Genomic DNA, 27,264 nt, shown 5'->3' with positions numbered 1-27,264 from the left:
GAAACATGAAATACTAATCTGATGTGAATGGTAAAAACTAAAATGACAAATCAAATGAAGGTGGGTAATGTCAATAAAAATGCAAAAGGAAACTGATGAAGAACAAATCATTTTTTAAAAGATTATAATTCCTAATAAAATTATGTCATGAGTATTATGCAGTAACATCAAAATCCTAGTGACATAGAATGCCATCTTTTCTCCAAATACAGATAATTGTCAAAACTAGAGCTTTCCAGAAGCACTATGAGAAAAGGCAGTCTACGCTGTGCCAACACCAATGATAGCCTGTGTCCACACCACCCACTCCCAACAGCCCACACGTGCGGAGCCTCGCCGCAGGCTGGGGAGACCCTCTGCAGACACGTTTCAGAGTCCATGAACCATAAGTACTGTGAAGACAGAGTAAGGAAATAAAAGGATTAAAGCCAGATCTCCCAGTAAAAACGGAGCCAAATAAAAGCGGCAGCCTTACCCAGGTTGTAGTCTTTGTGTTATGGTCAATGAAGAAGGGCCGGCCGTTTGGAGCTATCCTCATTTCCCAGCCGGGTGGCAAGAAGCTCTGTGTGACTTTGTGTTGTGGTTTGGGGGAGTTGTAGGGTGATGGCTGTGGGGACTGTGGATTGGAAAGGGTGTCTTTCACAGCCCGACGGACAGGGGAGTCCTTGGCACCCTAAGGAATAACAATGAGCATTAGAACTCTTTATCATGTCCTATTTCAATGTGTCAAAATGTACCTGGGTGTCGTAGGATGCTCCTCATGGGAGATGGACAAGGAGGAAACTCCTTAAAAACCTGTTTCTGTTATTCAATCTAACTCCACATTTTTTTTCTGTTGGTTAAACACACAGCAATATTAAGTACCTATAACCACCATCCTTTTGGTAGCCACTCAGCACGTACCAAAGATACTGTTCCTTATCACGCATTGTGGACAGAGATTTTACATAGAGTGGAGGAAAATGTGCCCCTGCTCTTTATGAGCTCACAGTCTAACGAAGAATAGATTGGCAAGTGTTAGAGCACAAAAAGAAAAACCTACATCAATGGAGACAACCACCTGGAATGACACAGTTGTTACCCATAGCATTTATATACAGTACGGAAGAGATATCACCCATTTCCACTAAGCATCCTAACCAAGGGTGTGGGGGAACCCACAGCTATCTCTAAGACACACAGTCAAGTTTAGGATTCAAATATTTGCTCTTTGGCTTCTCTGACTCTTCGACATTTGTGATATTAAGGGATGGCACTAAAACAATACAAACAGGAGAGAGAGAGCCAAGTAGATACCCAGCAGTGACCGAGAGATGTAAATATGCATCAGAAACACGTATGCCCGTACAATGAAAGAGCCTGCAGTCAAAAGGAAAAAAAAAAAAAATGACTGAAGCAACAGCTATGCTTTACAACTCAATATAAGCATCAATATTTGAAAGTTATTATGCGATCCTAATGACGAAACAGGCAATAAGGAGCGAAACACAACAAGAATGGTGAAAGGTCTGAAAAGAATGCCCATGTCCAGCACAAGTCACCACGGCCTCAGCCAAATGAGAATGAGCACTGGTGGGGGGGGAAGGAGGGGGAGTCCAGGAGCATGAACGGGGCGAGACAGAGAAGCGTGGAGTAAAGGCCGCAAAGAACACCGTTGCCACCAACACAACGACTGATCAGAGAGAGGAGGTGGCTGCAAAACGGAAGTCAGTTGAGAGAGAAGAGAGAATGAGAAGTCACAGCACAGAAGTGAGCCCAGTTAGGCGAGGCAGCCTTCTCACCTCCAGCGGGGCAGATAAAGTTACTGTTGGCGAACTGAGGCTACGGGGCCGGCGAATCTGAGGCTCGACTAGATGGTTGTTACTGTTGGTGGCTGATCCGGATGCACCATCTTCTGCAAGCTATTTTGGAGGCAAAAACAAGTTAGCTTCATACGAGGATCTCCCTGTGTGTGTGACTAGGAGTGTGAATCCAAACACTACCACAAACAGCAATAATGAGAGGTCTGGCCTATTTAAAGCGTGGAGGAAATAATTAAACATAATAATGGGGGAAAGGATGGGGAAACACATTCGAGGGAAATAAAAATGAATCACTAGCCCAGCGTAAAAACTAGCCTCAGAAAACAAAGGGGGACGGGGAAGAGGCTACACACTGCAATAGGCTCTTGCTTCGAAAATATCTTTCACGTCACATTTTTAAAATGAATCTAGGGATGGACTGATCTTAGGATCAATTTCTCCCTTAGGCCATGACTATACTTAAAAGTGATGCATGTTCATTGTGAGCAAACTTTTTTTCACGGGTCTTTCAGAACAATACACAAAACGTCAGGACAGGAGGTAGGCCATGTACATTTGGGCTTCTACCACCTGCGATTTTAAGTCGTAGGGCGATCTTCATACCTGCATGATAGGTCGAGTCCAAGTGGTGGTTCGATTGTTATGATTGACATAGTATGTGCGTCCCTTAGCATCTTTTCTTTCTTCCCAGCCTGAAGGTAGGCCCGGCGTGGTATGTACATAGGCCACTGATGGCTGTTTGTGCAAGAAATCATTATTTAATAACTTGCATTTGTTTTCTGATCAGTTTAATAAAGTAACATACTCCTGGATAATTACTTTTTCTAGACAAAGTAAATTAATTCTGTATGTACAGAAAACATCTCAGAGAGTGTCTAGAAGACAGCAATAGATTTCCAACAGCTTCAAATCTACTTTAAGATGAACCCCACACAGCTGTGGGGTCCAAATTCTCACAGAACGTGTTTCTAAGACCATGTAATCTTACATATAAAGAGTAGGTGCTCAGTGGCTACCAGAGACCAGGGGGAGGGGGTAGGTGAAAGGAGGGAGAACAGGAGAGGGTGGCCAAAGGGCACGAAAATACACTGAGACAAGAAGTATCAGTTCTGATGTTCTACTGCACAGCAGGGTGACTGTGGTTAGCAGCTAAGTTTTGTGTACTACATAAAGCTAGAGGAGAGGTTTTTGAATATTTTCACCACAAAGAAATGATAAATGCATGACATGATTGATACTTTACCCTGACCTGGTTACATACAACATATATATGTATCAAAACATTAGACTGTGCTGCATAAGTGCTCACCATTACGGTGTCAAAAAAAACTTTTTAAAGGGTCCTTGCTAAAGTGATCATAGGAAAAGAAAAAAATATTATAATCTGTTCTAGTTACTACACTTTACTGCCAAGCTATGTAGAGCTTAAAGGCATTTCAAATTGCCCAATGTTACTGTCTATGTGAGGGATGCTCTGAATATTTTTTCCTCAACATATTTGCTCTGGGAATGTTCTTCCAACTTAGTCCTACATTCTTCCATCAGCTTAGGATCCTTATGCTAGAGCTTTCAGGGCAAAATTTAAAGACCCAACAAAGAGGCCCTTCTCTAGAATGCTTGCACTCACACAGTGGTAATATAATCCTGAGGAATACCCAGGACATCTGTGTGCCCCAGCTCTGGATGTCCCCTCGCAACCTGAGGTAAGAATTCCCAAGGAGCCTCATACCCTAGACTGTGTTTACCTCAGTTTGCTGATATGGAGTGTGTCTCTTTAAAGGGAAAATGAAGCACAGGCAGTTTCTGGGTTTACAGACATGTCCAATGTAGAGTGACTATATTTGCATGGTCCAAATTTGATCCCAAAAGGATTCCTGAGACACTTTTGCTTATAAGAAACAGTCTGCGAAATTTAGTCTGGATGGAGAAATTTTGGAATGGCAAGACTGTGTCAAGGACAGCTAGAAGCAATGGAATGGAAGCTGGAGGTAAGTGCTGTCCCAGGAGTCCTGGATGTGGGGATGCTGCACGTAAGGTCTGCACCCAGGAAAGAGGGCTCTAAGTGGGAGAGAGGCTCAGAAGCAAGATACCAAACACTGCTAGCAAGGCTCCTGGCAGAGTGTGAAAGAAATGAGAGCCCAAGCATTAGGAACCACCTCTTATGTGACGCTACAAAGGGAAGCTGCTGCTTTTTTGAGTGTTCCTTTCCCTAATGAGGATCTTCTCCCAACCCTCCAGGTATTTTAGCAAGTGTCGTTTTCTTGATATTAGGCTGAGGACGTCAATCTTCTTATAACCCAATTTCTTCCTGTCCTTATCCCATCTTTTCTGTTCACTACCAACATGTGCCTTGGTGAAGAAGGTCATAGTCACAGAGCCCCCAATAGATCCCAGGGCCATGTATTAGAGAAAGCATGATCAAGAACGTTGTAGGTAATTTGGGTACTCCATCTAAAGAGGCTCAATATTCTATTATGCTTAACAGCACAATCCAGAGAAAAATTAACTTCAAATTAATCACGCAGTAGCTGATTCAGTGGTTATTTCTAAATAATGTTTGCCAGACAAGGCAAGATTATGTTTAAGAAAACTTTCTGCTAAACATACTGAAACCATTTCCTTGACATTTTTCCATAGAGTCCAAAAGGCTCCATGAAGATAATTCCATGTCTGTGACCACACAGCACGCTGGATCCAGGTGTGGAGATTTAGCAGCAACGGAAATATAAACAACACATGGACTTAATCTTTTCATGAATATTAGAGACAGAGAAATTAGTCCACAGCCTGAATAAGCTCTTCCTCCCTTCTTCTCCAACTGTGACACCAACACGAAAGAGCTATCTCCAGGCTACTTTTATCTGGGCCCTCTAAAAATATTCTCAGCTAAACTAAGTCATCCAAGTTGTAAACTCAGTGACCAATTTGTCTTTTGGGCAAAGTATGTGCTATCAGGTTTTAGCCTACTATTGTTAATGTGACAAAAATACCCTGGCTAAATGGAATATTAAGTGGAATTTGTGATTTTTCCCACTCCCTGGTGAGTTATATTTTTGGAAGAGGCAATCAGACATGTCCTCAGAAGTCAGTTCTGGAAACCTACAGTATATTTTTACAGTTACTGCATTCCTGCAAAGGTGACTGATAAACTAAAATCACTTGGATGTGTCATAGATAATCTCAGAATTGAATTCTAAAGCTGTATAGATTCCAGAAACCAGGTTACTTTCATAGATCCACAGTTAACAGGACTAATCAGTTCATGGAAAATTAGGAGTATAATAGAGAACACTGAATTTGATTAAAATGTTCATTCTCCCTTCTATTGAGAACTGGGCTGACAACCTGTAATTTAGTTACATTTATGTGAGATGGTGTTTATAAAATGCTTCTTTACAGCATTATCTCCAAATGACCACGTAGAACCAGTGCTGATGATTCCATTTGTGACTCAAAACCCTGCCTCCCACCACACAGGGCTAGTGAGGGCAAGGACTCAGCTTCCAGAGACAGACTGCGGAAGAGGCCCAGCCTCGAGCCTAATCAGACTTGCACTGGGGGTGTGTGTGTGTACACGTTCCTGCTATCTCAGAAACAGGTTAACAACTGCCAGTGAGCTGAATTTAACATTTACAGCTTTTCATCTGTAGGTTGACAACATCACTGTTTCACAATGCCAAACGGCCACTGACTAGAGCTTCACAGGGGTTCCGTTTCTTTCATTAAAATGAAGAACTTGACTGTGTTTACACTGCAAGCTTCCATATTCTTTTAAAAATGACCATCACAGATTCTCCAAGACTTGCTCAAACCCTGGAACCTCAGTATATTTTTAGAATATACACAGCAAAAATCAAAAGGACTGTGCTATATCCGTCCTTTTATCTCACAGAAAGGGTCTGCTGTTAATCTAAGGATTGTGTGTGGCTTCTCAGGTGAGAATCAGGGCCTGTTCATTATACCATAGGAATAAAAGCACTAACATGGAAATATAGATACACAGGGATGGTTACTACAACACAGTGCATAGAGCCAAAATGCAAGGGAAGCTGAATGTCTTTCAATGTAGGAAAATTATATCAATTGTGGTGCATTCACATCACTGGATATTACGTAATTATTAACATGTCTCAGAAGAAGAATGACCATAAGTTGGGGGGAGGGGAGGGAGGTCAAGTTGCTGAGTAATATGTACATAAAATGCCATTTTTCTAAAATAAAACAGCACAATGTGTGTGCATGTGTATACACACGTATGTTTGTAAGAGCACAGAGGGAGGAGTGAGATGATACAGCCCATGGGAGCTCCACCCTGGGGCAACACACTTCAGTCAGGGGATGTGGAGAGGGTAAGGAGATAAGGTGCCAAAGTGGGGAAAACCATATTAGGAGACAGACTTGGAGAAGAGAAAGTCAAGAGCACTTGTGAGAAAGGACGTGGAAGAGAAACAGATGTGATGCTTTCAAACCTGTCTAGGTACACAGAACATAAAGCATGAGAGTAGTTGAGACATTTAGGAACTACAATTGCCAAGTCTTTAAAAATCAAAATCCAACCCAAACCCATATTTTAACTTATTGATGGCGAGGGGAGAGTACAGGCAAGAAGACAAGAAAAAGGCAGTCTTAAGAGTCACATGGGATCTTTCAGATGTATCACTCTGTCCTGCCAGGTGACTCTTACCATGGAGTCTGGTACTATAAAAATTCAGTTCATTGTGTTATTTACTAAGTCAGTTATCACAATACTCCAATGCTAAAATCAGGTTCCTAGGCCAATAAAATGCAAAAATAAGTGACACGTAGAAGATGCTCATCAGCAGTGAATTCTACTAAAATTTATTCATGAAATGATCTTGTCTACCTTGCAACTCTAATACTCCCACAGAAATTATTAGTGCTAATTCATTTAGAACTCTTTGAATGCTACTGGAGGCTGAGCCTGGTTCACCCAACACAAAACCACTGCAGCTCAATACCTTAAACTGAGCTGATCATTACTGATCGCCAATTTGATTTTCCTCTGTACAATGCTGAACATTAAATTCTAACAATATAACTAAATTGTTCCTTTGAATCATCAACATCCTTCAGAAAAATCAGCAACTGTGTATGTAAAGCTATTCACAAGTAATAAGCAGTAATAGTAACCATAACAAAGGAGAGACAATAAGGAAAATTCTTCAAACAGCTATGGCAGCTCAAAGCATGAACTACAAGCTAGCCTGACTTTAGGGATCAAGTAGAAAACAGGCAATTAAAATACATGGTCAAATTTAAGTTACCCACAAACATGAAAACTATACATTATGCAAAATAATGAATAATAAGAATAATAGACACTTGGCTTAGATCGCCACCAATTTTTTTAGGCCATTTAAATATTTTCATTATGCTCTCCACGCCAGAATTACATGAACACACTTGTTCTTTCCTGTGAGTAGAGTCTCTGGTGGCAGAGAAAGGTCACTGGTTATTGCTGAAGTCACAGAAAGTCTGACCCCAAGTTAACAATGTGGAATGGGAGACACACAGCAGAGGCCAGCCACTGCACAACCATGAATCACACATACAATTTCATGCAATTCCTATGGCTTCTCTGGTTATCTTCCAACTAAATTATTTCAGCCAAGCACTCCAACAAAAAGGAAAAGCTTATCTAGAGTACAAACACTAAAAGGCAAAAATAAATTCTAAATGGTCAACTTAACCAAAGCTTAACCAAACTTAGCCAAAGCTTGATAGTACTCCTAATAAAATCACACAGGACTAAAAAAATCATTCTATTTTACCCAGTACCTTTGAACAATCAGAAAACGGGAAGTTTAAAATAAGAAATATGTACAGATCTGTAGCACAAAGAAGCTGATCTTACTAAACAAAAAAAAGAGGGCATTCACCATTATACGAAATATTAAAACCACCCATAGACTTTTGCCATTAATGTCTGATAAAGTGCATCATTACCGTTGGCTCCTCACCACCTGTGACAGTTGACGAACGCGCTCTCCTAGTAGGGGCACTGGGCTGTTAAAGGATAATTTACATCAGTGAAAAATGCACTTAGGGCAATGACCACTGCTCACTGAATCAGCAATCACTGCCGTAGCAGCGCAGTAAGGCAGATGACATGAGAGCAGAATCCTTGGAATCCACCCTCGCCAAGCAAAGCCCAGGAGTCACTGATGACCAGCAGCAAGAGAGAAGCAGGGACCCCCAGGCCACCCAGAAAGGTTCAGGCTGCACCTTGGACCTGGCTGAACAATGACAACCTTGAAAAAGTGAGATGTCTTGTTAAAGAAAAACGGAAAGCCAGCCTGGTTTTGTCCCCACTGTCAAATAATCAGCAGATTCTTACACCTGCCAAACTCAAAACTCAAGTAAGAGGCCACTGGTGAGCAGTGAGTTCACAGCATTACAGAATATAAGAAAGAGGGAGAAACCCCCAGTATCCAGGCAAGTGAGCTCTCCGGCAAATAAAACTGACACTGATTTTGAAAAGGAGAGAAAGTGCCATTAACTCATCAAGGAAAAATCACAGAATCATTAGGTTGAGAAGGATCCCATCAGTCCATCACAGCTGATTGTTCTGTTTTGGGCAAGCCTGTACTGAAACCACTCCAGAAAGGATGCTCTGTCAAGCTTATTATTAACTAGTGTAATCTGTGCAAGTCACAACTGTACCTATTATCTTGACTGCTTACTAAACTAGTATACTCATTAAATCATTTTTTAAACCTAAAAAACTAAAACCTAGGCAAAAATATCCTTTGAAGCCAAGCAAAAATGCACACGATAGGGAGGACACTGTGATTTTGAAAACCTTAAATGCACTTTTTTTTCTCTTCACATTCATATACAATGAAGTATTAGTCAAAAATGAACAAGGATTTGTAGCAATAAAAAAAGTGTTCATGGTCAAATATCAAACTGAAAATGTTAAACCACATAATACTTTTACCTTCAAAGGAAGTAAATCTTTTGTAAAATTTCTTATTTTTAAGTGTACACCAAACATCTCCCAAGGCAGTTCTGGTCTGCCTTCCAATGTGAACAAGTATTTTTACATATCTGAACCCTTGATGTTGGTTATTGTAACACTGCACTCTATCCAACCAAGCTAACTGGCTAGCCCAACCTTCTATGCTTCTATATCTGCTAATAGTTATTAACGTTGTAGGAGAGTGAGAATGAATTACAGCCAATTCTTTAGTCAGCACAGCTGCCTTTAAAGAGAGAGTACAGAGGCTTCATGGAGTAAAGAATTTAGGCCATTGCTCATGGAAAGGTGCACTGGCTTCCCACCCAGAAGAGTTCTTCCTGTTTTAAGAGATTCAATGTGTTTTCATAGCTATAATGACGGCATGAAGTAAAAGAAATTACTAACGTACCAAGTAGTTTAAGAGAAGCAAGCCCATCAGAATTGATATAAATTTGGATGAAAAACTATAGCAATGAGGTTTTCAGCATTTTAGAGACTTTGGTGGCAATAACAATTCTTTGTACTGGAAATCCACTCTCCTTGCGCAATTTGCAAGGTAATTTTAAAATGTCTCATTTCTATGGTAAATGGGTTTGCACAGGAAAAACTCTTTGTCAGCAGCCCGGATGATTTCAAATAAAAGCCAAAAAAACCCAAGTGGTGACGGGAAATTGGCATGGGTTACCGGTGGTAGATGGGCCTGCTCCGCAACCGTGTCGGTGACACTGCACGACCTCAACCGCGAGGAGGGTTCTCTCTGCTAAAGGGGAGGAAGAAACAAGAGGGGTAAGAAACGTGTTTTTAGAAACACGTTTCAGTACTTTACAAAAGATTTCAGTCAATCCTATTCAATGCTCTTTGATATTAGGAGGCAATTAAACGAAACACCTATCCTTTAAGGAGTCCAGCTATCCTCCACTTTAGTTTCCAGTATTTTAAGCAGACTGGGATTTTGACTGGTCCTTAGAAATAATGCCAAGAATAAGAGAAGCAGACCCAAACTTTTGGAAAGGAGACTCCATAGGACCCTGCAACATTCTAGTGCTGCTCTAAAAACAGAAGAAAGAAGTAAGCAGTCTTGTATTCTGCTTTGGGATGCAACCTCTGGGTAAATTCTAATATGGTGTGAACAGAGGAAAAAAGAGAAAGAAATAGTGGTATGTGGCTACTCAACATTTATTGACTATCATAACTGATAAAGAGTTGGATTCTATGTCCAGACACAGAGATCGCAGATGCCAGGGGCCTCCTTATCAGATTCTGTTTGTACCGCTTACTAATCTTAGTATCTTATAATATGAAAAATGGGATAAGGGCCAAGAATGACTCTGTGATGGAGGTGGGAGATTATCCACACCTTCTCACACTGATTAGCCCGAAAGAGTCATTCTTTAGCAAAAGTTCATGCTCTTGTCCTTGAATATAGAATGATTCTGATAAGCAAAACGGGAGAAGACTTCTGTATTTGACATTCTCATTTAACAGTTAACAATATCTGAAAATAAGATAATATCACACTTGGGAGTTAAGGATATTTTATTTATCTAGAATAACTGAATGCAGGAGTTCCCATACAAATAACTAGAAGTGCTAACTTACTGTTAATGCTGAAGGAAATTATTATTATTTTTGCACTTGGTTGACTAATCGTATGCAATTGCTATGGTTTCTGTGGTACTTCCTTTCTTTTATAGGTTTTAAATACATGGCTTCATTGCTTATGTTGTTTCCACAGCAACAGTATTACCAATGCAAATATCCCATATATGTAACCTCTTTTATGCTGTCAATTTTGTACTAAATTTTCATCTCAGTGGTATTTCTCTTTTGAAATACATTCATAGAATTTTAATATGAAACCACAATAACTGAATAATCAAGGCAACTCATGTAATATGAACCCATGATGTCTTCCAGAATAAAAACACCATAACCAAAGGAGTAACAATTTTGTGAGTACTTAGTTGTTCTTATGTTTTATACAGTCATATCACTTACATCTGATATGGTCATAATAATGACTATTTTTTCTAGGATGCCATTTTCAGTGGAGTGAATGCCATCATTTACTACAGTACATCTTTAGGTTCAATTTCTTGAGGAACACTGAGATCGCATTTGCTCTTAATTCTATGAACAAGCAAGAATTTTCTATGGGCTTTTTCTGCACAGTTTTGTATTGTCAAACAGGGAGGTCTTCATGGCCAACTCTCTTGCTTCTCACTGGGGCTCAGCCCCCTCTGAAGCTTCTAGAGACTATTTCTCTGACGGCTGACAACCCAAGTTCAAATGCTACCTTGATGTCAGTGTCACAATTTCACGACTTTTCCCAAGGATTCATACTCTGGAACTTAGGAGACATCTTCTATCTCCCATTCATACCTTGTCTTGAGTGGGCCACCTAATCACGCCCTACCTGAGAAAAGAGAATGCAAAGCATACAGAGGGTGACTGCAGAGGACTGAGTAGAGGCCCAACAGCTCCTAATTCCCACTGTGAAATACTACCCTGTGATACAGGTACTGTTTTTACGAGCCTTTTGGTTGGGAAAGAAATTCTACAAGATTAAAGCTAATAATTACAGAAGTCATGGAATCCTATTCCTTTGAGTTTTTTATAATTCAGGAAAGAGGGTTGGTGAGCATAGCTGTCTTCCAAATAAAAAAAGATGCTCAGTTGGCTCGGGCTAATTTTAGTGTAGTCCTGCTGCTTCTAGGGAAGGAGGAACTTTGGACAATGTCAGAGTTAACGGGGACCTGGAAGACCCTTGGTCTTTATTTGTATACAAGATTCTCCTACAGCAACAAAAAAATGATAATTTCAAACAAGACCACTACTTACAATCAAAGAACTGAACTGTTCCCCGTTGGAGTCCGGAGTAATCTGAAGCCTTCTGTTCAGTTCCTCTGACAGCTCCTGAGGGCTGGTCCGAGACACGGGAGAGGCTGGTGGTGGAGGCAGGGCCAGACTGAGAGAGTCTCCAGTAAGATTCGCTTCTTCTGAAATGGTCTCCCAAGGCTATCAAGGAATGAGACATTGGGGTAAATGCTAGGAACTGCAGATCCTGTCAACTCTCCAACAAAAACACATGACAACAATAACCATTATGACCATAATTAACATCTACTGAGCACTTATCATGAGGCGCACCATCTCCACAATAATCATGAGGAAGATGTGATTAGTACCACAATTAACAGAGGAGGAAACTGAGGCACAGACAGTAACTTGCCCAAGGTACCAGCTGATAAGTGGCGTGGCCATGATGTGAATCAAGGAAGCCTGGTTCCAGAGGCCATGCTCTTAACCACTTTATAATACCACCTTTCTAAGCAGTGCCTTATTTCCAGCTCTTGTTACTACATGCATTTTAAATGATTTTCATGGATTTTCTTTAATTGCTGAGGACTCACAGTTGATGCTACATGCTGTAATTAAACACTAGTATAAAGTAACCTTTAGAGAATTTATTACGGTATCATTGATTTTGCTTTTCCAACTTTGGTCACTAAAACATCTTTTGAATGATCTTTCTAACACAATGTCTAAAAAGAATGGATTTCTAGTGAGCAAATGGAGTTGTTAAGACAGCATGGAAGATTATCACTAATTTGTTGTTTAATTCATAATTCTTTTCACTAACATGATATTTAAAGGGAAATTACAAACATTTCTATTCACTCAAACTTGTAAAATCTCTCTCAAGACGTCAAAACAACTCAGTAAGAACTTGCAGGTGATACCCAAACAAGTTATAGGGTTCATTCGATTGCTCAGATATTATAAGCATGTTGTCATTTACTGAGATGTGGTTAGGCCCTGGGCAAAAATAAATTACAAAGTTAAAAGGGCTTAATATTTTCACACTAAAAATAATGCCATTCCCTTTTCTACTGAAATATAGCAACATATATTTGTCAAATATGGCTTTTTAAATAACTTCCTAATTAATACTTATGTTAATCATTTAGCTATGAGATCATAATCTTTACATCCTAGACAATGTTTACTGAGAGAAAAAAGTAGACATAAAATCAACCTGGAGACCATGTAAAGAATGAGCTGCAGAGTTAGGCAGCAAGCAGGGGACCTCGTACCTCAGGGACTTCTCCGCCTTCTGAGGGCTCAGGCTCCAAGTCCTCGCTGATGTGCCTGCGTGAGCGGAAGCGCCGGTGTGCTGCCTCCTGGTTGATCTGCCTGATGTTGTTGTCTGACTCGGAGGACACGTCCCTGGGAGCGCACAGGTGAGGGGGATGTGAGAAGAGGAGAGGAGGTATTGAGAACTGGCCCTGCGGCAACAGCCCGACCCTCACCAAGGGCTATTCACCTGCTAAAAGGTCAGTGCCAAATGCTGACAATTAGCTGGTCATCAAATGTGAGAATTCTCCCACCATATTCCTGGCTAAATGTGTAGTTCAAGGTTCACTTCAATCAAATAAATGCAGTTTTTAAAATGTATCAGTCATAATATTTTGAGCATCTTTTAGGCATATACTTAAAAATGTACGTTAATATTTAAGAAAGAAAAGAAACCGTGACAAGTCAGGCCTCTGGAAGGAAAGGTGACAGGCAAACCCATACATATTGGTCACTGAGTCAAGACACTCTGTGGGGGGCCTGGGGTCTAGCAGTGACAAGGCAGACACTTTTTGTCACCAGCAACTGACCAAAGAGTACAAACAATACAGATTCAGAACTGTGACCTGGAGGAAGTAAACCTGCCCCAAAGTGAATCTTTTTCAGTTGCTTTCTAGCTCATTTTGACAGAATCTCAAAATCAAGACACTGCACTTTCCCCACCTCAACCTGCTTTTAAAAATCCAAATAAACATCAGGAAACAACCCCTCAAACCACCTGGGATGTAAAGAACACTGCAGTGCCAGCATACCCTATTTTTTTTTATCACACAACACTCTCAATTCAGGATCTGAAAGCATCGATTCAATCCTGAAAACTTTTTTTGCAGTAAATTACAGACAATCATCTTTTGGAAGAAATTTTTAGGGTAGAAGTTTAAATGCTAACACGTTTTTCAGAGAAAACTCTCACAGACACTTTCAGTAAGACACCGCATTCAGTTAACAAAAACTATGATGCAAATTAGTATCTTAAAATAATTGAAAACATTATTTCAGACTAATTGAAATAGTGGTAATCAAGAATGCTCATCATAGATTCTTTCTAAAACATAAGTTTTTAAAGTTTCTAATACATTCTCAAATTAACTTACACTATATCCCAATAAAGAGCCTGCCGGGCCCCTGCAACAGTAGCGAATAGACTGCAATTAGCAAATAAATAGGTGACTCTTTTTTTTTTTTTTTTTTTAAATAGGTGACTCTTTAACACGAGTTTCCAAAATAGTTTAAGTATTTCCATCAAACATCTTTACACTACTAATTTTACTGGTAAAGGGGGAGTGTGATGATTAGCTTCCATTTAATCCATGTTTAATCGTAATTCCTTATTATTAAAATATGAATTCATAAAGTTTTATAGTATTTGCACACCCAAAACAAACTTTTGCATTCTAACAGAAATATACATCCTGTATATCTTATTGTTATATTCAGCTATAACTAGATAAAACAGCACACTAAATAAACAGAAGTATCTTCAGAAAAACTAACATAATTATGACCATACAAGAAACAATTAAAAATCATGGAAAACACAAGTATACTAATAAACCTTCCGAAACCACAAAAATAGAATGATTACAGAGGACAGCTCTGTTGGAAATGTTAGACACTGTAATACTGTATTTGTGATTTTATGAGTCTAGGCCCAAACCTGGCCTAAACAGGTCACTAAACCATGTGCCTGGCATCACTTTCAGAAGTGGCTTATTTGTTATCAGCCATCCATTTAAAATGCATTTTGCTGAGCTCCTACTTTGTGCCAGGCACGTGTGGTAGATCTGTGAATAAGAAAACAGTCCCAGCCCAAACAGGCTGTGATAGGGGAAGCACATGGCACTTGAGGACACCTGGTTAAAAAAGGTGCAGTTCCCCAGAGGAAGAAACTCCCCTATAAACTGAGATCTGAAATAGCCAGGGGAAGGGGTTCTACCATGTCCACAGGACCATGGAACAAGAGAAAGTAAGCAGAAAGCAGCTGGGCCATTGAATGAACTGTGTTTATGACTGTAGGTGGCAGGTCCTGCAGGAGACCAGGATGAAGAAGGACTTCGTAAGAATACCATGAGGGCAAGGGGAAGTCCGTGACAAACAAAACATCCCTGTTCTCAGCTGGCTGAAAACAAAATCCATTTTCAGTGTTTGGAGCAAACTGGGCACGAATGAGCATCTCCAAGGTAGGCCCAACTCTTTGCTTAGCACATGGTAATCACTATTTGACTTCCTCAGATACAGCCTTTTAATCAAGATCCTTCTAACAGTATCAGTTTTCGTCCGAAGGGGGCTGTGGCAGTTTGTGAAAAGTGAATTACAAAAAAAAATGATTTTTGATTTAAAACAATTCTTAAAAATAATTCTGGGAAGTCTGAGGGCTTCTGGCCACGCCAAATAAAGTTAAGGAGAAAGAACCCTAAAGCCACAAAATGGTTCAGATGGGATGAAGAAGATGTGGAAACTGAGTTTTTCCTTATCTAACTTTTCTCTCGCTTTCTAGAAGGCACGCCCATCAGAAACGAGGCCCCCCTTGCGTGCCATCAGGTCCTGCTGGCGCCCTCCCTGGCTCAGCCTGTCCCTCTAGTGTTGTTGTGTCTCTGATGGGGATAGTCAGGCCTCTGACTTCCCCTGAAACCACATGTGAACCTGAACACAGATTAAGAACCGCATTTTCCCCTTCATGCTCTGGACTACTGGTGAGCCAGCATCATACAAAACTTATACCATTTTTTTGGTTCTTTGGACACTACCACCAAAGATGGGTTTTTTTTATATATGTTTTACATGTAACCAACTGTACATATTTAATGTGTACCAGCTGGATGAGCTTGGGGATAAGTATACACCTGTGAAACCACCACAGAGATGGTATGTTTCAAAAAACATGAAGTGTTTTTTCAGAAATTCCACTAGAGTTTCACAATTCTGTGAGGTTGAGAAAGCAGCATTCTCCCCATTTATCCCCCAAATATAGACTTCCATCTGCATGACACTTACTAAGGAAGGTGAACACTTTTCCATGGGTGTATATTAGCTATTACTATTTCTTCCTTTGTGAGTTGCTATGGGTCACTTTTTACAGAGGTCATAAGATACTCTGATCACAGATTACTCTTTTCAGTTTTCCTTTCTCATGCTGTTTAGCAAAGGGAGATAATGGTATTTTGCTTAGGATGTAGCTACCAAGATTCTTCTAATCACTACAAGTAACCAAGCCCAAGGTGGATCCAAAGTCATTTTTACTATAAATGGCTACTAGCATAGCCAAATGGCTTATTATAGTTTTAATAGCTATGGTCATTAACCAAAAAGAAATAGTAAAAAATAAATAAGTAATAAATAAAAAGAACTAAACCATTTCTATTTCTGTGGGAAAAAAATTTAACAAAGAATAGTTCAACATTATCCAGGTGTTCTATTTATGCTGTCCTGAGAACAAGGGAGTAATGTTTATGCTGGGCAGCCCAAAGCTGACGGAGAATAGCTGATATTCACAAGAACCCACTTGGGGGGTTAGCAAGGTTTGGCTACTCATTGTTTCATTTTCTGTAAGCTTTCTCTCTAAATTAAACAAAACCTAGACCAGATGACTTGGCCACCTTCTCCACCCACAGTCATGTGTGGAATATTGTTGCAATTTGTAAAGATAAAAGAGCTTTTAAGAAAACCATCCATCATCATACTGCTAATACCACTTGTTTATAAAGCATCATTAACAATTTTCTTTCAGAGTTCTGGGTCGTAGAGAAAATTATCACCCAAAATACTTGTTTTTATTACATACTGAAAATTACGTAATTCATTTATAATTGCCCTCCTTGTCCTGGCTGCTAGGAAGCTCATCATTTCTAGGATAATATCTCCTTTTCCTGACTATTTTGTTTTTGCCCTTTATGTAGATCAATAGATTTAGGTCTTGCTGTTAAGTATGATTTAACAACAAGCTGCCTCAAAACCATTTTTATAGTAGTTGAGGTTTAATTAGTGTTTATTTGCTATCAAGCAAACCCAAAATTGCTGAGGAAATGAAACAGTAATCAGTGTGCTGCACCCCTGAAGCTGGTGAGGGATTAAAATAAACAATAGTTCCTAATTCTGATTTTGCAACCCTCCCATGTGTTTCTGATTGTATCAAGGGGATAATACATGTTTTTTTAAAAAAAAGTTTTCGTGAGGGTTTCCAAATCAAATAATAAAGAGAATAAAAATCCAAAAACTTAAAGAAAAAAGAATTACAAGCCAATCTGCCCACTGTTTTCCATTCTTAGGGCGGTCAGGTAGGGAAGCTGAAGAGGAGGGAAAAAAATATAATCGCCACACATAAGATAAATCTAGAAAAAACAACACTTCTTTGTATTTCAGGAATCTATATAAAGAAAATATACAAAATAAATCAGTTCATGGTGAAAATGGAGGCACGTGACACAAAGGCAGCGGCTTCCTCCTTGTCATGCACAAATGCCACCTGCTCGCATGCCCTTTACCTGAATGAAGAGGGGTCTTGATGTACCACACGCCATCTGCTTTTATGAATGTAGGATTTACTTCCTACCCTTGTCCCAGAGAGTTGCCCTGTTTGCAGCTGATTGTGCCACGCAGGACTACGTGTCCCCGACATCACACAGTACTCACATTAAGCTCGGTCGATGCCACTGAGTGGTCCGGTTGTTGTGGTTGACATAGTAGGTACGGCCTAAGTTGTCCACTTTTTCTTCCCACCCAGGGGGCAGAGGAGGAGGAGGAAGCTCCTCTTGGTGCTGAGAAGCTGAGTCACTCGAGTCAACGACTTCCCACCCGTGCTGCGGAATGGAGGCAAATGGAAGACTGAGGTTGGGTCTGCAGATGTGAGCGAAAGGCAACCACGGTGTGTCCTGTGTCCTTTTTCATTGCTCCATTGCACCACGGCTCTTGCAATGGCTTCGTGTGCCACATTTGAATGAATGGCCAAATAATGTCAAGAAATCAGTTCTAGAAGAGTCTCAAAAATCTTTTCAGCAATGGCCAATTAACTGTGTTGTCTTCTAAGATGACTATACCACAGATATGGAGCAACAAAGATTTGGACACTCACAGCCTGTTAAGTTACTCACATCCCATTATACTCTTTGCATATTTCATGTTTGTGATTTGGACTTGAAGGCCTCCAGGGCTGCACGAAGTGGTGCCGATGACCTGGGTCACCCTACAACAGTGATCTTTTCAACATCTTCGTAAGGTAAGAGGGAATGGAGAGGATGAACTAAGTGCTAAAAAAAAAAAAAAAATCATGGCATAGTGACCAGGAGGCCCAGGAAGGGCAGCCCCAAGGCTGCTCTGAGAGGAAGGAAAGCCTCTGTTCTGTGTCTAGCACAAATGCAGGAGCCAGACACATCTGGAAGCTGCTGCTCTCCACTTAGGACACTCCACAGTCACTGCCTCCACATCAACAGGCTTCACGGTACCAGAGTGAAGAGTGACATTTCTGCAATGCATATTTTAGTCATTAAGTACTCCCTTCCTAACATCCCTTGGTGAAGTCACTGGAAAATTAGGTAATTCATGGGTTACTTCAACTGGAAGGCAAGAAGACTATAAAAAATTCCTTGGATTTGAGATAAAAACCTGATGTGCTTATAAAATCTTAACATTCATAACTGTCTACCACCCACTCTCCTCTTCTGCACACAGAGAAAGCAAGCTCACAAACGAAATACTGCCTGGAAACATGACCTCTTGGTTGGAGGGGGTTTGGTTAACTTGCCCACAACACATTATTCACGTATCACATACACGCGACAGCTGCAAACAGATGTGAAAATAAGCCCCAAAAGGCTGTGTTTAAAGGACACATTCAAAACAGTATGAAGATTTGTTTAACAATACACCACTGTCTGAGATGTGTGCTGCAAAGGTATACAGGGACCTGCAGCCTTGATATGTGACCAGAAAGGGAGAAGGCAGCCGTGTGCCAAGAGGGCAAAAATGGCATTCCAAAATGGTATTTCTAGAGGAGCGCTTTTCTACTGCATGCCATCACCTGTGGGCCAAATGAACTTGGAAGAGATTTTCTAAAGCACTCTGTTCACTTTGAAGCAATTTCAAGTGCTAAAAGGAATTTACAAAGAGCTGAAAGTCCAAAGCAATGACAGAAATCTATCTGTGCATGGAGAATTCCCATAGCAGTGGGGCCAGCAACAGAATACAGACAGTGGGGCACTGTCTAAAGATGTCTCTTCAGTGATTAGCTGTAACATAAAATGAACGCTTCATCTTTTTAACTGAAACAAATGCACTGGTAGACTATCAGACAGATTCATGGGCTAGGTTTTTTTTCCGTATTTAAGCCTCATAAACTTCAACTGTAATGTCTCGAAGTGAAACATGAAACAGAAATAGGATCTTGGGCATGAAAGACAGAGCCAGCCTGAAGTGCCTCAGCTTACCTCCACATCCTCTCTCTGCTCGCTGTTCTCTTCATCTGGCCCTCCGTTTTTCGGCATATAGGCCATTTTCAACCGCAAAAATCCCTTCACTCGAGATTTGTGACTACAGAATGGAAGAAAACTGGTTATAAAGGCTACGACCTGGTTACATCTTTTGTGTCTGTTGTGACTCTGACATCATCCTCTAAGGAGACTGGCAGGTGAAACCCAGGGGACGGGCACGCCCACCCAGAACGCCAAGCTCACCTTCGTGGTCTGAGGAGAAAGTCCTTAAACGTATAGGGTCGCTCCATGGTTGGGTCTTCCGTCTACAGGAAGGAAAAGTAAATTAATTTTCAGTACTCGTGATGACTTCATAGTTTAGATACAGCAAACTGGATTACCGACAACACATTTTCACAGTTCAGAACGTGGCACAGATGAAAGAGCAGTACCAGACAATTCCTCACCCAGTACCAGACAATTAATTTAAGTCTGATAGTCCATGGAATTTATCTACTCAAGGTCCACTAGATGTCACTATCCACATCGGGTTTTAGGAGCCAATCCTGGCCATCGACAAATGACAAAATTACAGCCATCATTGCCAAGTTTAATTTCTAAATGCAGGGTGCGGCCTCAATGTTGCAGAGCTGATTAGCTTCAGAAAAGCAGTGGTCACTGGTGCCTTGTTAACCCTGTGACTCAAGAAACCGAAGAGCACAGTTAACAGGACACACAAGACCTCATCTATGATGGCAATTTTACTTTATTTTTCACATTAAAATATCATGTCATCAGCCTAAGATAATTGAAAGATCTCCTGCACAGATCGTCCTAGGAAGCACCAATCAGCCTTCTGCTGGGGCTTATTACATGCATATAACTGGGATATTTGTTCATTTTAAAAGAAATCAGTACTCATTTTACTGTGCAAAGTCCATTGGCCTAACAAAGCAGAAAACTGAAAAAATAAGTGCTTCTGGTTCACTAATTTTTAAACACTATATGTAGTAAAACCTCAAATACCTAGAACTTCCAATTAAACACAATTTAAATATTTACTTTTTTAGAAAGAGAGAAACCACAGTATGATGATTTATTATGTCAGGTGTGTGTGTGTATATGCATTTATATTTGAAACATTTTCTGTTTATGTCATTCCCTGCTTTAAACTGCCGGCGGCTTCCTACTCTTCTTATAATAAAATGCAGATTCTTTCCTATGACCTACAAGGTCAACTATGATCTGGCTTTTAATTATCTTTAACCTTATTGTGAACCAGTAACTGTTTACTCCTTGTATTTCATCCATCCTGGCCTCATCAGTCATGTGTACAAATCATATCTACTCGTGCCGGAGGGCCCATGCATTGGCAGGTCCCTCTGCTGGACAGCTCAGGCTCCAGATGGCATGATTGTCTGCACTCTTCCATCTGGCCTCAGATCCCAGATCACATCCTCAGAGATCCCTATCCGTATTACCCTATGTCATATTATCCCGCTTTATCTAACCCTTATCATTACCTGAAATTATCTCATTCATTTATTTACTTACTAGTTTATTATCATCCATCACTTCTAAAATGTAAGCCCAAGAGGTCAGAGACTTGGATTTGTTCATCATTGTATTAGTGGTGCCAAGAACATTGCCTGGCACTAAGTAGGCACTCACGTAAGTAGCTGATTAATTCAAATTAATCTGTAATAAATTACAGAGGCCCTGAAAATTCACTATCATTAAAAAAAGTAAATTATATTTTCTAGACCATTCTTGCTAAGGCAGTAAACAGACATTCTGGAAACAGTTTCTAAAAAAAAAAGCTTCCAAATATATATCACTTGTGATGGAAAATCTATTAATCGAGAATAGTATTGCTGGAATCCCTTATTTTCATTTATTCAACCAATGAATAGCTTCAGAGCAATAGCATGTATAAGGTGTGGATACAACACGGTATCAACCCTTCCAATTACAACTAGGTAAGAGGGGCCATCATTAACAATTCACTAGAAGCTAAGGCAGAGGTTACATTCCATGAGACTTGAGTGGAAGGATGAGACTGATTCTGACTAGGGGATTGAAACGGTTTTGGGATGTTGGTCCAATCCAAAATGAATGGGAAACTCTTAGTAGGCGGAGCACTGGGAGGAAGGACAGTTTAAGCTCAGGAAATCAAACATGAGCAAAGCCATGATAAACAGGATCATTCATGGGCATGAAGAATCTAGAAGCAGCAGAGTGAGCAACAGAGCAAAAAGAGAAAACCAGAGAGCTTAGAGGGACTCTGAATCTGTCCACATGCTATGCACTTTAAATGACTAATACCACACAAGTCAAGAGGCAAAATCTCTCAGGTCTGGGGCCTGACTTTGTTACTTACAGAAACCAGGGAAAGTTTCTTAATCTCTTGGTTTCAGTGTCCTCATCTATAAAATGGGGCAGTAACCATATTTTATAGGGTCGCTGTGAATATTAAATCAATCAATCGAGTTGGTTTATATAAACTCCTCATGAGGGGGCCTGGCACACCTAACAAATGCTGGCCATCATATCACCAGCAGCCAGTCCTACGTGATCATGTCGCTTATGAGCACTGCCAACTCAATGCTGTGCAATAACAGGCGGGGCACTGAAAATGCAAATTCACCTTCATGGAAATTGTCTAGTCTGAGCAAGATGACAATCTGGTAGATAACTACAAGATTCTCCTTGGCATTTATCCAGGTTCCAACCAGATCATGCTCCTTGGAGAAAAGCTAAGTGCAGACTCCCAGGATGGCACTGGAGGTGTTCCTGGGAAAGAGCTGTCTGGCAGATTGATGCGAACAGTATCGATACTGTTGGCCAAAGTGCATAACGCTGCCTCCTGTCCCAGGGTATGAGCGTTCTGAAGAAAATCTTTTGGATGCACTGCGCTTTCACCTTAAAGAAAGTAGGTGCTTTCAGCAGAAGTGTGGTCACTGTGACGTGGAGTGAGGTAAATAATTATGCAGGCAAATGAAAGGGAAAGGTCTCACTAGGACCCCAGACTCAAAACCTGGATGCAACTACCAGAAGCACCCAAGCCTTAGGCTCAGCCCACCCATGACCTTGACTACACTGCAAGCACACGATGATACTGGAGACCCAGGGTCAAGGCCAGCACTGCCACCGACCTGCTGATGGTGAGGCAAGTCACCTCCCTCTCTGGGCCCAGGTTTTCTCACATGGAAAATACCAAGAGTGGAAGAATGTCTTTCCAAGTCCCTCCAAGCTCTATGATACTGAATTCCACACATGTGAGAGGGAACCATTACCTGCCTCCAGCCATAAACACATGGGGCACAAGAACGCTGATCTCCCAAGTCACCTTCATGTTCAGTTAGGGCGTCAAACAATACCACCAAACCCAAAATGCCTCACTGTAGGAAAACTATAATTCAAAAGTTAGCCTTAAGTAGCACTTGACAAATGGAAGAAATTTATGTTTTCAAAATACTCTCTCTGCACCAGGGCATTGCCCACAGATGCAGAGATTTTGCAGCTGGGCAGGGGTGTGAGTGCTGGGGGCTCTAAGGGAGGGCAGACACACTGGCAAAGGCAGAGATGAAACAGGCAGACAGACACCTGCCAGAAATTTCATTCTGTTGTTAGTACAGTCTTGGAGTGATTTCAGTCCCTAAGGAGTAGATACAAGTTATCAATTACTGTAGGAACAAACAAACTTGTAATGACACAAGTATGAACATGGTATCTTAAAAAAAAAAAAAATCAATAATCACAGTACAGTTACAGCAAAGTTTGCCACTGGTGCCCCAAAAGAAAAACAGAGAGGCTGCTGTGTTTAAGCTGTGGTACAGGCATCAGGCAACAACAACCTTCCTAAATCAGTTTCCCATCTCCTCCATGTGCCTCCAGAATTTCGTGCTGCCAAAATCTCCTAGGTAACATGTATGTCATTGTGGTGGCTGCTGCCTCCGCTTAGTAAACACAGTGGAACAGATAAGATGTTCTATCTCAGAACCGGATGGAAACGTGGTATTGTCCATGCAAATACCCTCATTTTACAGGGAAAAGAGAGGCCCAGAAAGGAACACTTCAGTTGATTAAGGTTGCCTAGGCAACTCGCCCTTCTCCGAGATGGGAGTCAACAATTCCCCATAGACAGATGCCCATCTTCTCAAGCTTGACCTTTGCAGACTTCCTGGAGCATGAGTTTGCATTGCCTTAATTCTCCGCCTGGCATAAAGGGTTGGCCTGCTAGCTCCACCTACCCTCCCTGGCTCTCCTCCTTCTTTTACTCACTCCTCCCCTCAAAAATAAATAAAATAAAAAAGAAATATCGAAAACGAGTGACAAACATGGAACAGAAGCAAAGGAAACCGAGGTCCATACCATTCTAGACCCCTTGCATCCTATTTCTTACTCATTTCTCAACCGTCCCAAATAAAACTGGGAAGACTTAAGTCTGCAGGCCAAGAAGGAAAGTGAATCCCAACTCTAAAATTATTTTCTTTCATCTGGAAACATCTGATAAGTACAAAGCATTGAGGAATCTGATCAAAGCGGGGAGAAGGAGTTATTTTGTCCCTCATTATCACTCTGTCCTCCCCCACTTGGGGGACAAAAGGGAGTGGGCGCCGCCTCCTCCCACTGCAGTTGACGATGGAGGTCATGCCTTTCCACCATGCAGAGCGCAGCCACTTCCAGCCCCCCTCCATACCCTGCCTCTCCTTTCCTAGTGGCCTTGTTTGCTCATCTCCCTGGCAGAGCTCCAACTTGAACCCGACAGGGCACTTAATTAATCCAGGTGCCCAACACATGGCGGTGAGCTGAGGAGTACGAAGGCCAGGTCCAGATGCCAACGTGCTGGTAATGTGGTTTACCTCTACCCAAGGGCCTGCTGCTCCAGGGGCTCACTGAGAGGGGGGACACTCTGACCCTCCAGTTTACCTTTACATCAGAGAATTTACGGCTGCAAATAGGGGACAGCTTCGGAGAACCGATCCTGAGACCTCGAAAGCAAGGTTTTACATTGCAAACACCAGTCTCCACTGGCAACCACACTAGAAGTTCAGCAAGGAAAGGTTCTGCAGCAACATCAACGACTAGGTCTATGACATTTATTTTTCAAAAACACACACATAGAAACCACAAAATAGGATATTTACATCATTAAAAATAATGTCCTAACCATCACGAGAGATGACACTAAGTTTAGCTCTGCTGTCTTGACTCCTGTCCCTCCACTGCCTGACAGGGATAACAGCCACACTCAACACAGGCAACTCCAGAATCAAGGCAGAGACTTGATTATTCCTTCTAAAGGAATAAAGGTTCATAATATCGTGAGCAACAAAATAATGCCTCATTCCTGGTTTTGAAATGCCTTAAAATAAATAGGTGAATCTATATGTCAATATGGAAGCACAGGCAATTAAGTAATTTGCTAATAAAGATTTAAGAAACAATATAAATTACTTCTCTTCATCTTGATTTCTATGATTCCAAACCTTGGAACCTTTTTTCATTATTCAAATGAAATACTGTTGCTGTATTACATATGTACAACTGGAGGAAACAGCCTCAGGTGAGGGAAAAGTGGAAGGAAAAATCACCAAGTGAAACTGGAGGGGCTAGGAGTCTTCCCACTTATGGGTGCCCCCCCCCATATTATTATTATGTGAGGAAAAGTGACCCAGAATCACTCATTACTGACATAAAGCCAGGAACTCTGGTTGATTCTCACATGTGCTGTCCAAGGAGGGAGCTGCTTGCCACACGTGGCTTCTTAAGCTTAAGTCTTAAGGAATTAATATGTAATTAGATGACAAATTCAGCTCCTCAGTCACACTAGCTCATTTCAAACACGCACCTGCCACCTGTGGCTGCCACCATACTGGGCAGTGCCAAGCTTGTGAGGGAGCAACTTGCTTCACTGATCTAGCCTCAAAGATTAGAATCCTGCCTACCGGTAAATAGTTGATGGAGGAATCAATTCCCTATTGGCTAATGAAGCAGTATCTAATCAATTAAAAATCAAACACCCAATGAGATTCCTTAAACCTTGAAAAAGGCCTGGGTGGGTGGGCAAGGGCAACTTGACCACATTTCTGCTCTCCGTTGTCCTCCTGCATTGATAAAGAGACAACTGGGGCATTTTCTTTATCATCCTATTTTATCTAAAATTTGATGATTTTGACAAATATTGAATCCATATATAATCTGCCTTGACAATGTTCACATAACTGACAAGGACAGAGCATTCATTATTCACTCCACAAAACACACTCAAATGCTAACATCTACCTTACTCTCACACTTGTGTGTTATCACACAAAACACAACGGGCACTGTGCAATTTTCCCATAAGTGTCCTATGGAAATGATCAAATACACATATGCGAGCGACCTCGAATCCTGGGCCCGAGGCCACATCCATTCAAAATATGCTACTTGGGTTCCATCATCATATGGAAGATAAAGAATGTGTCTTTGCTCCTTTCCTTTTCTTTATGGTCCATCTGCTTGACTGTAGTTGGCTCCAAAAAGCTAGTCAATTTTGAGTATGGAGATTATGGCACTTGAAGACTAGACATGCTAGCCTTTGACACACACATAATCGGGAGGACTCACTGCTCAGCTGACTCAACTCACAGTCAAAGTACTCACAGTCTTCTCTGGGATTCGCTGTTCCATCTTCTTTAATCTGCTGGTTTTTATTCTAGCCTTGTGTGTGGGCACCACTTCCTTCTTTGAAAGCTCACTGGCCCTGCCTCCATTCAAAATCTGAAGCTGAACTATTCATCAACCGCCTTGGTCTCTGAAAAGGAGCCTCTTCTATTCTCTGGGAGCCCTGCCCAAACTTTCAAAACTAACAGCCACTCAATCACTCAAACAGGAGCTTGTCATGGTGAATTTTTTTTTAAAAATTCACTTATGACTCTTAGAGAGTATCAGTAAATGATCTCCCTTGGCCAAGATGTTGTTTTTACATTAGGGAAAAGGTGGGTTTGGAACATCCATGAAAGCAATGGCCAACCAACCAACAGTGTATAAAAAGCATGAGAAGATTCCAGCCTGAACATGAAGAGCATCAGCAGACCTACTGATGGGGAACTATGTGAAGAGAATCTCCTCGCCAATGTTGAGACACCGATTTCCTCTCAATGTGACCTGAAAAGGATAACCAGGTTTCTGATGGCTTATGGGACCCATCTCATGTATAAGCCCCATGAAGGCACACACGTGCCCTCCTGAGGCACCTCGGAGCTTCAGGTTTTATAGAGAAACAAATGAAAATAATTTAAGGCTATCACTTTTGCTTCCGATCCTTTGGAAGGGAATGCACTTGAAACCTTTCTTCTTTAATAGCTCCCCTGAGTAAGTAAGAGTGAATTGCTTGCAGTCACATTCCTTCACAACACATCTTCAAAGCTTCCTTGGTAAGGCACAGTCTTCCTTGGTATTTAACATACGGTAACAGCCACACTCTCAACACAGCAGGAGGTTCACTCTAGGTGGTTTAAGTCATTTTAGTTTATAGACTATTTATGTTACTTGCTCACCCAAAGAATTTTAAAAAATAACACAATGCCTTTGTAAGGCAGAAACATCTGACTTCTCTTTCTTAGCTGCTGCTTATGTCACTTTGTGCTGCACAGGGGAAGAAGGCCGGCAGCAGGGGTGGAACAATCTGGAAAGCTAGAGCTGGAATATGAGATGATCTGCCTTCCCTGAGGCCTCCAGGTCTTGTCTCATATCCTATCTAGACCACCTCGTGTTGCAGGTGACCACCCTGGCCTCAGATCCAGGCCCACAGACACTCCGTGCTACTCATCTGAGGGGAGGAAAATGGCAGCAACACCACATGTGCTGATTTGGTGCATTTTCTTAATCTAGGACGGGTGTTCCCAGCTGACAAGTTCACTCAGAGTGAACAGTGTCTTTTCTTTTGTCTCCA

General features: G+C 41.2%; 1 protein-coding gene across 8 annotated transcripts in view; it reads right to left on the bottom strand.

Moving 5' to 3' along the window:
• The window catches only part of NEDD4L (NEDD4 like E3 ubiquitin protein ligase), a 139,365-nt gene that overhangs the window by 46,610 nt on the left and 65,491 nt on the right, over positions 1-27,264 (bottom strand). For 3 of the 8 annotated variants that reach the window (XM_063076564.1, XM_063076560.1, XM_063076561.1), the window contains exons 3-9: positions 19,587-19,648; positions 19,341-19,443; positions 17,551-17,717; positions 12,882-13,014; positions 11,626-11,802; positions 9,470-9,544; positions 476-673 (exon numbers count right to left, since the gene is read on the bottom strand). In XM_063076564.1, coding sequence (XP_062932634.1) covers positions 476-673; positions 9,470-9,544; positions 11,626-11,802; positions 12,882-13,014; positions 17,551-17,717; positions 19,341-19,443; positions 19,587-19,633 — 900 coding nt within the window. In that variant the 5' untranslated portion in view covers positions 19,634-19,648. Of the gene's footprint in view, positions 1-475; positions 674-1,781; positions 1,902-2,405; positions 2,538-7,769; positions 7,830-9,469; positions 9,545-11,625; positions 11,803-12,881; positions 13,015-17,550; positions 17,718-19,340; positions 19,444-19,586; positions 19,649-27,264 lie in introns of all 8 variants that reach the window. The other 5 variants (XM_063076562.1, XM_063076563.1, XM_063076566.1 and 2 more) reach the window with 4 other exon arrangements.

Source organism: Cynocephalus volans, chromosome 13 (assembly GCF_027409185.1).
Source record: "Cynocephalus volans isolate mCynVol1 chromosome 13, mCynVol1.pri, whole genome shotgun sequence".
Lineage (NCBI taxonomy): Eukaryota > Metazoa > Chordata > Mammalia > Dermoptera > Cynocephalidae > Cynocephalus > Cynocephalus volans.
Note: the sequence above shows the minus strand (reverse complement) of the source record. Positions and strands in the feature narration are given on the sequence as shown.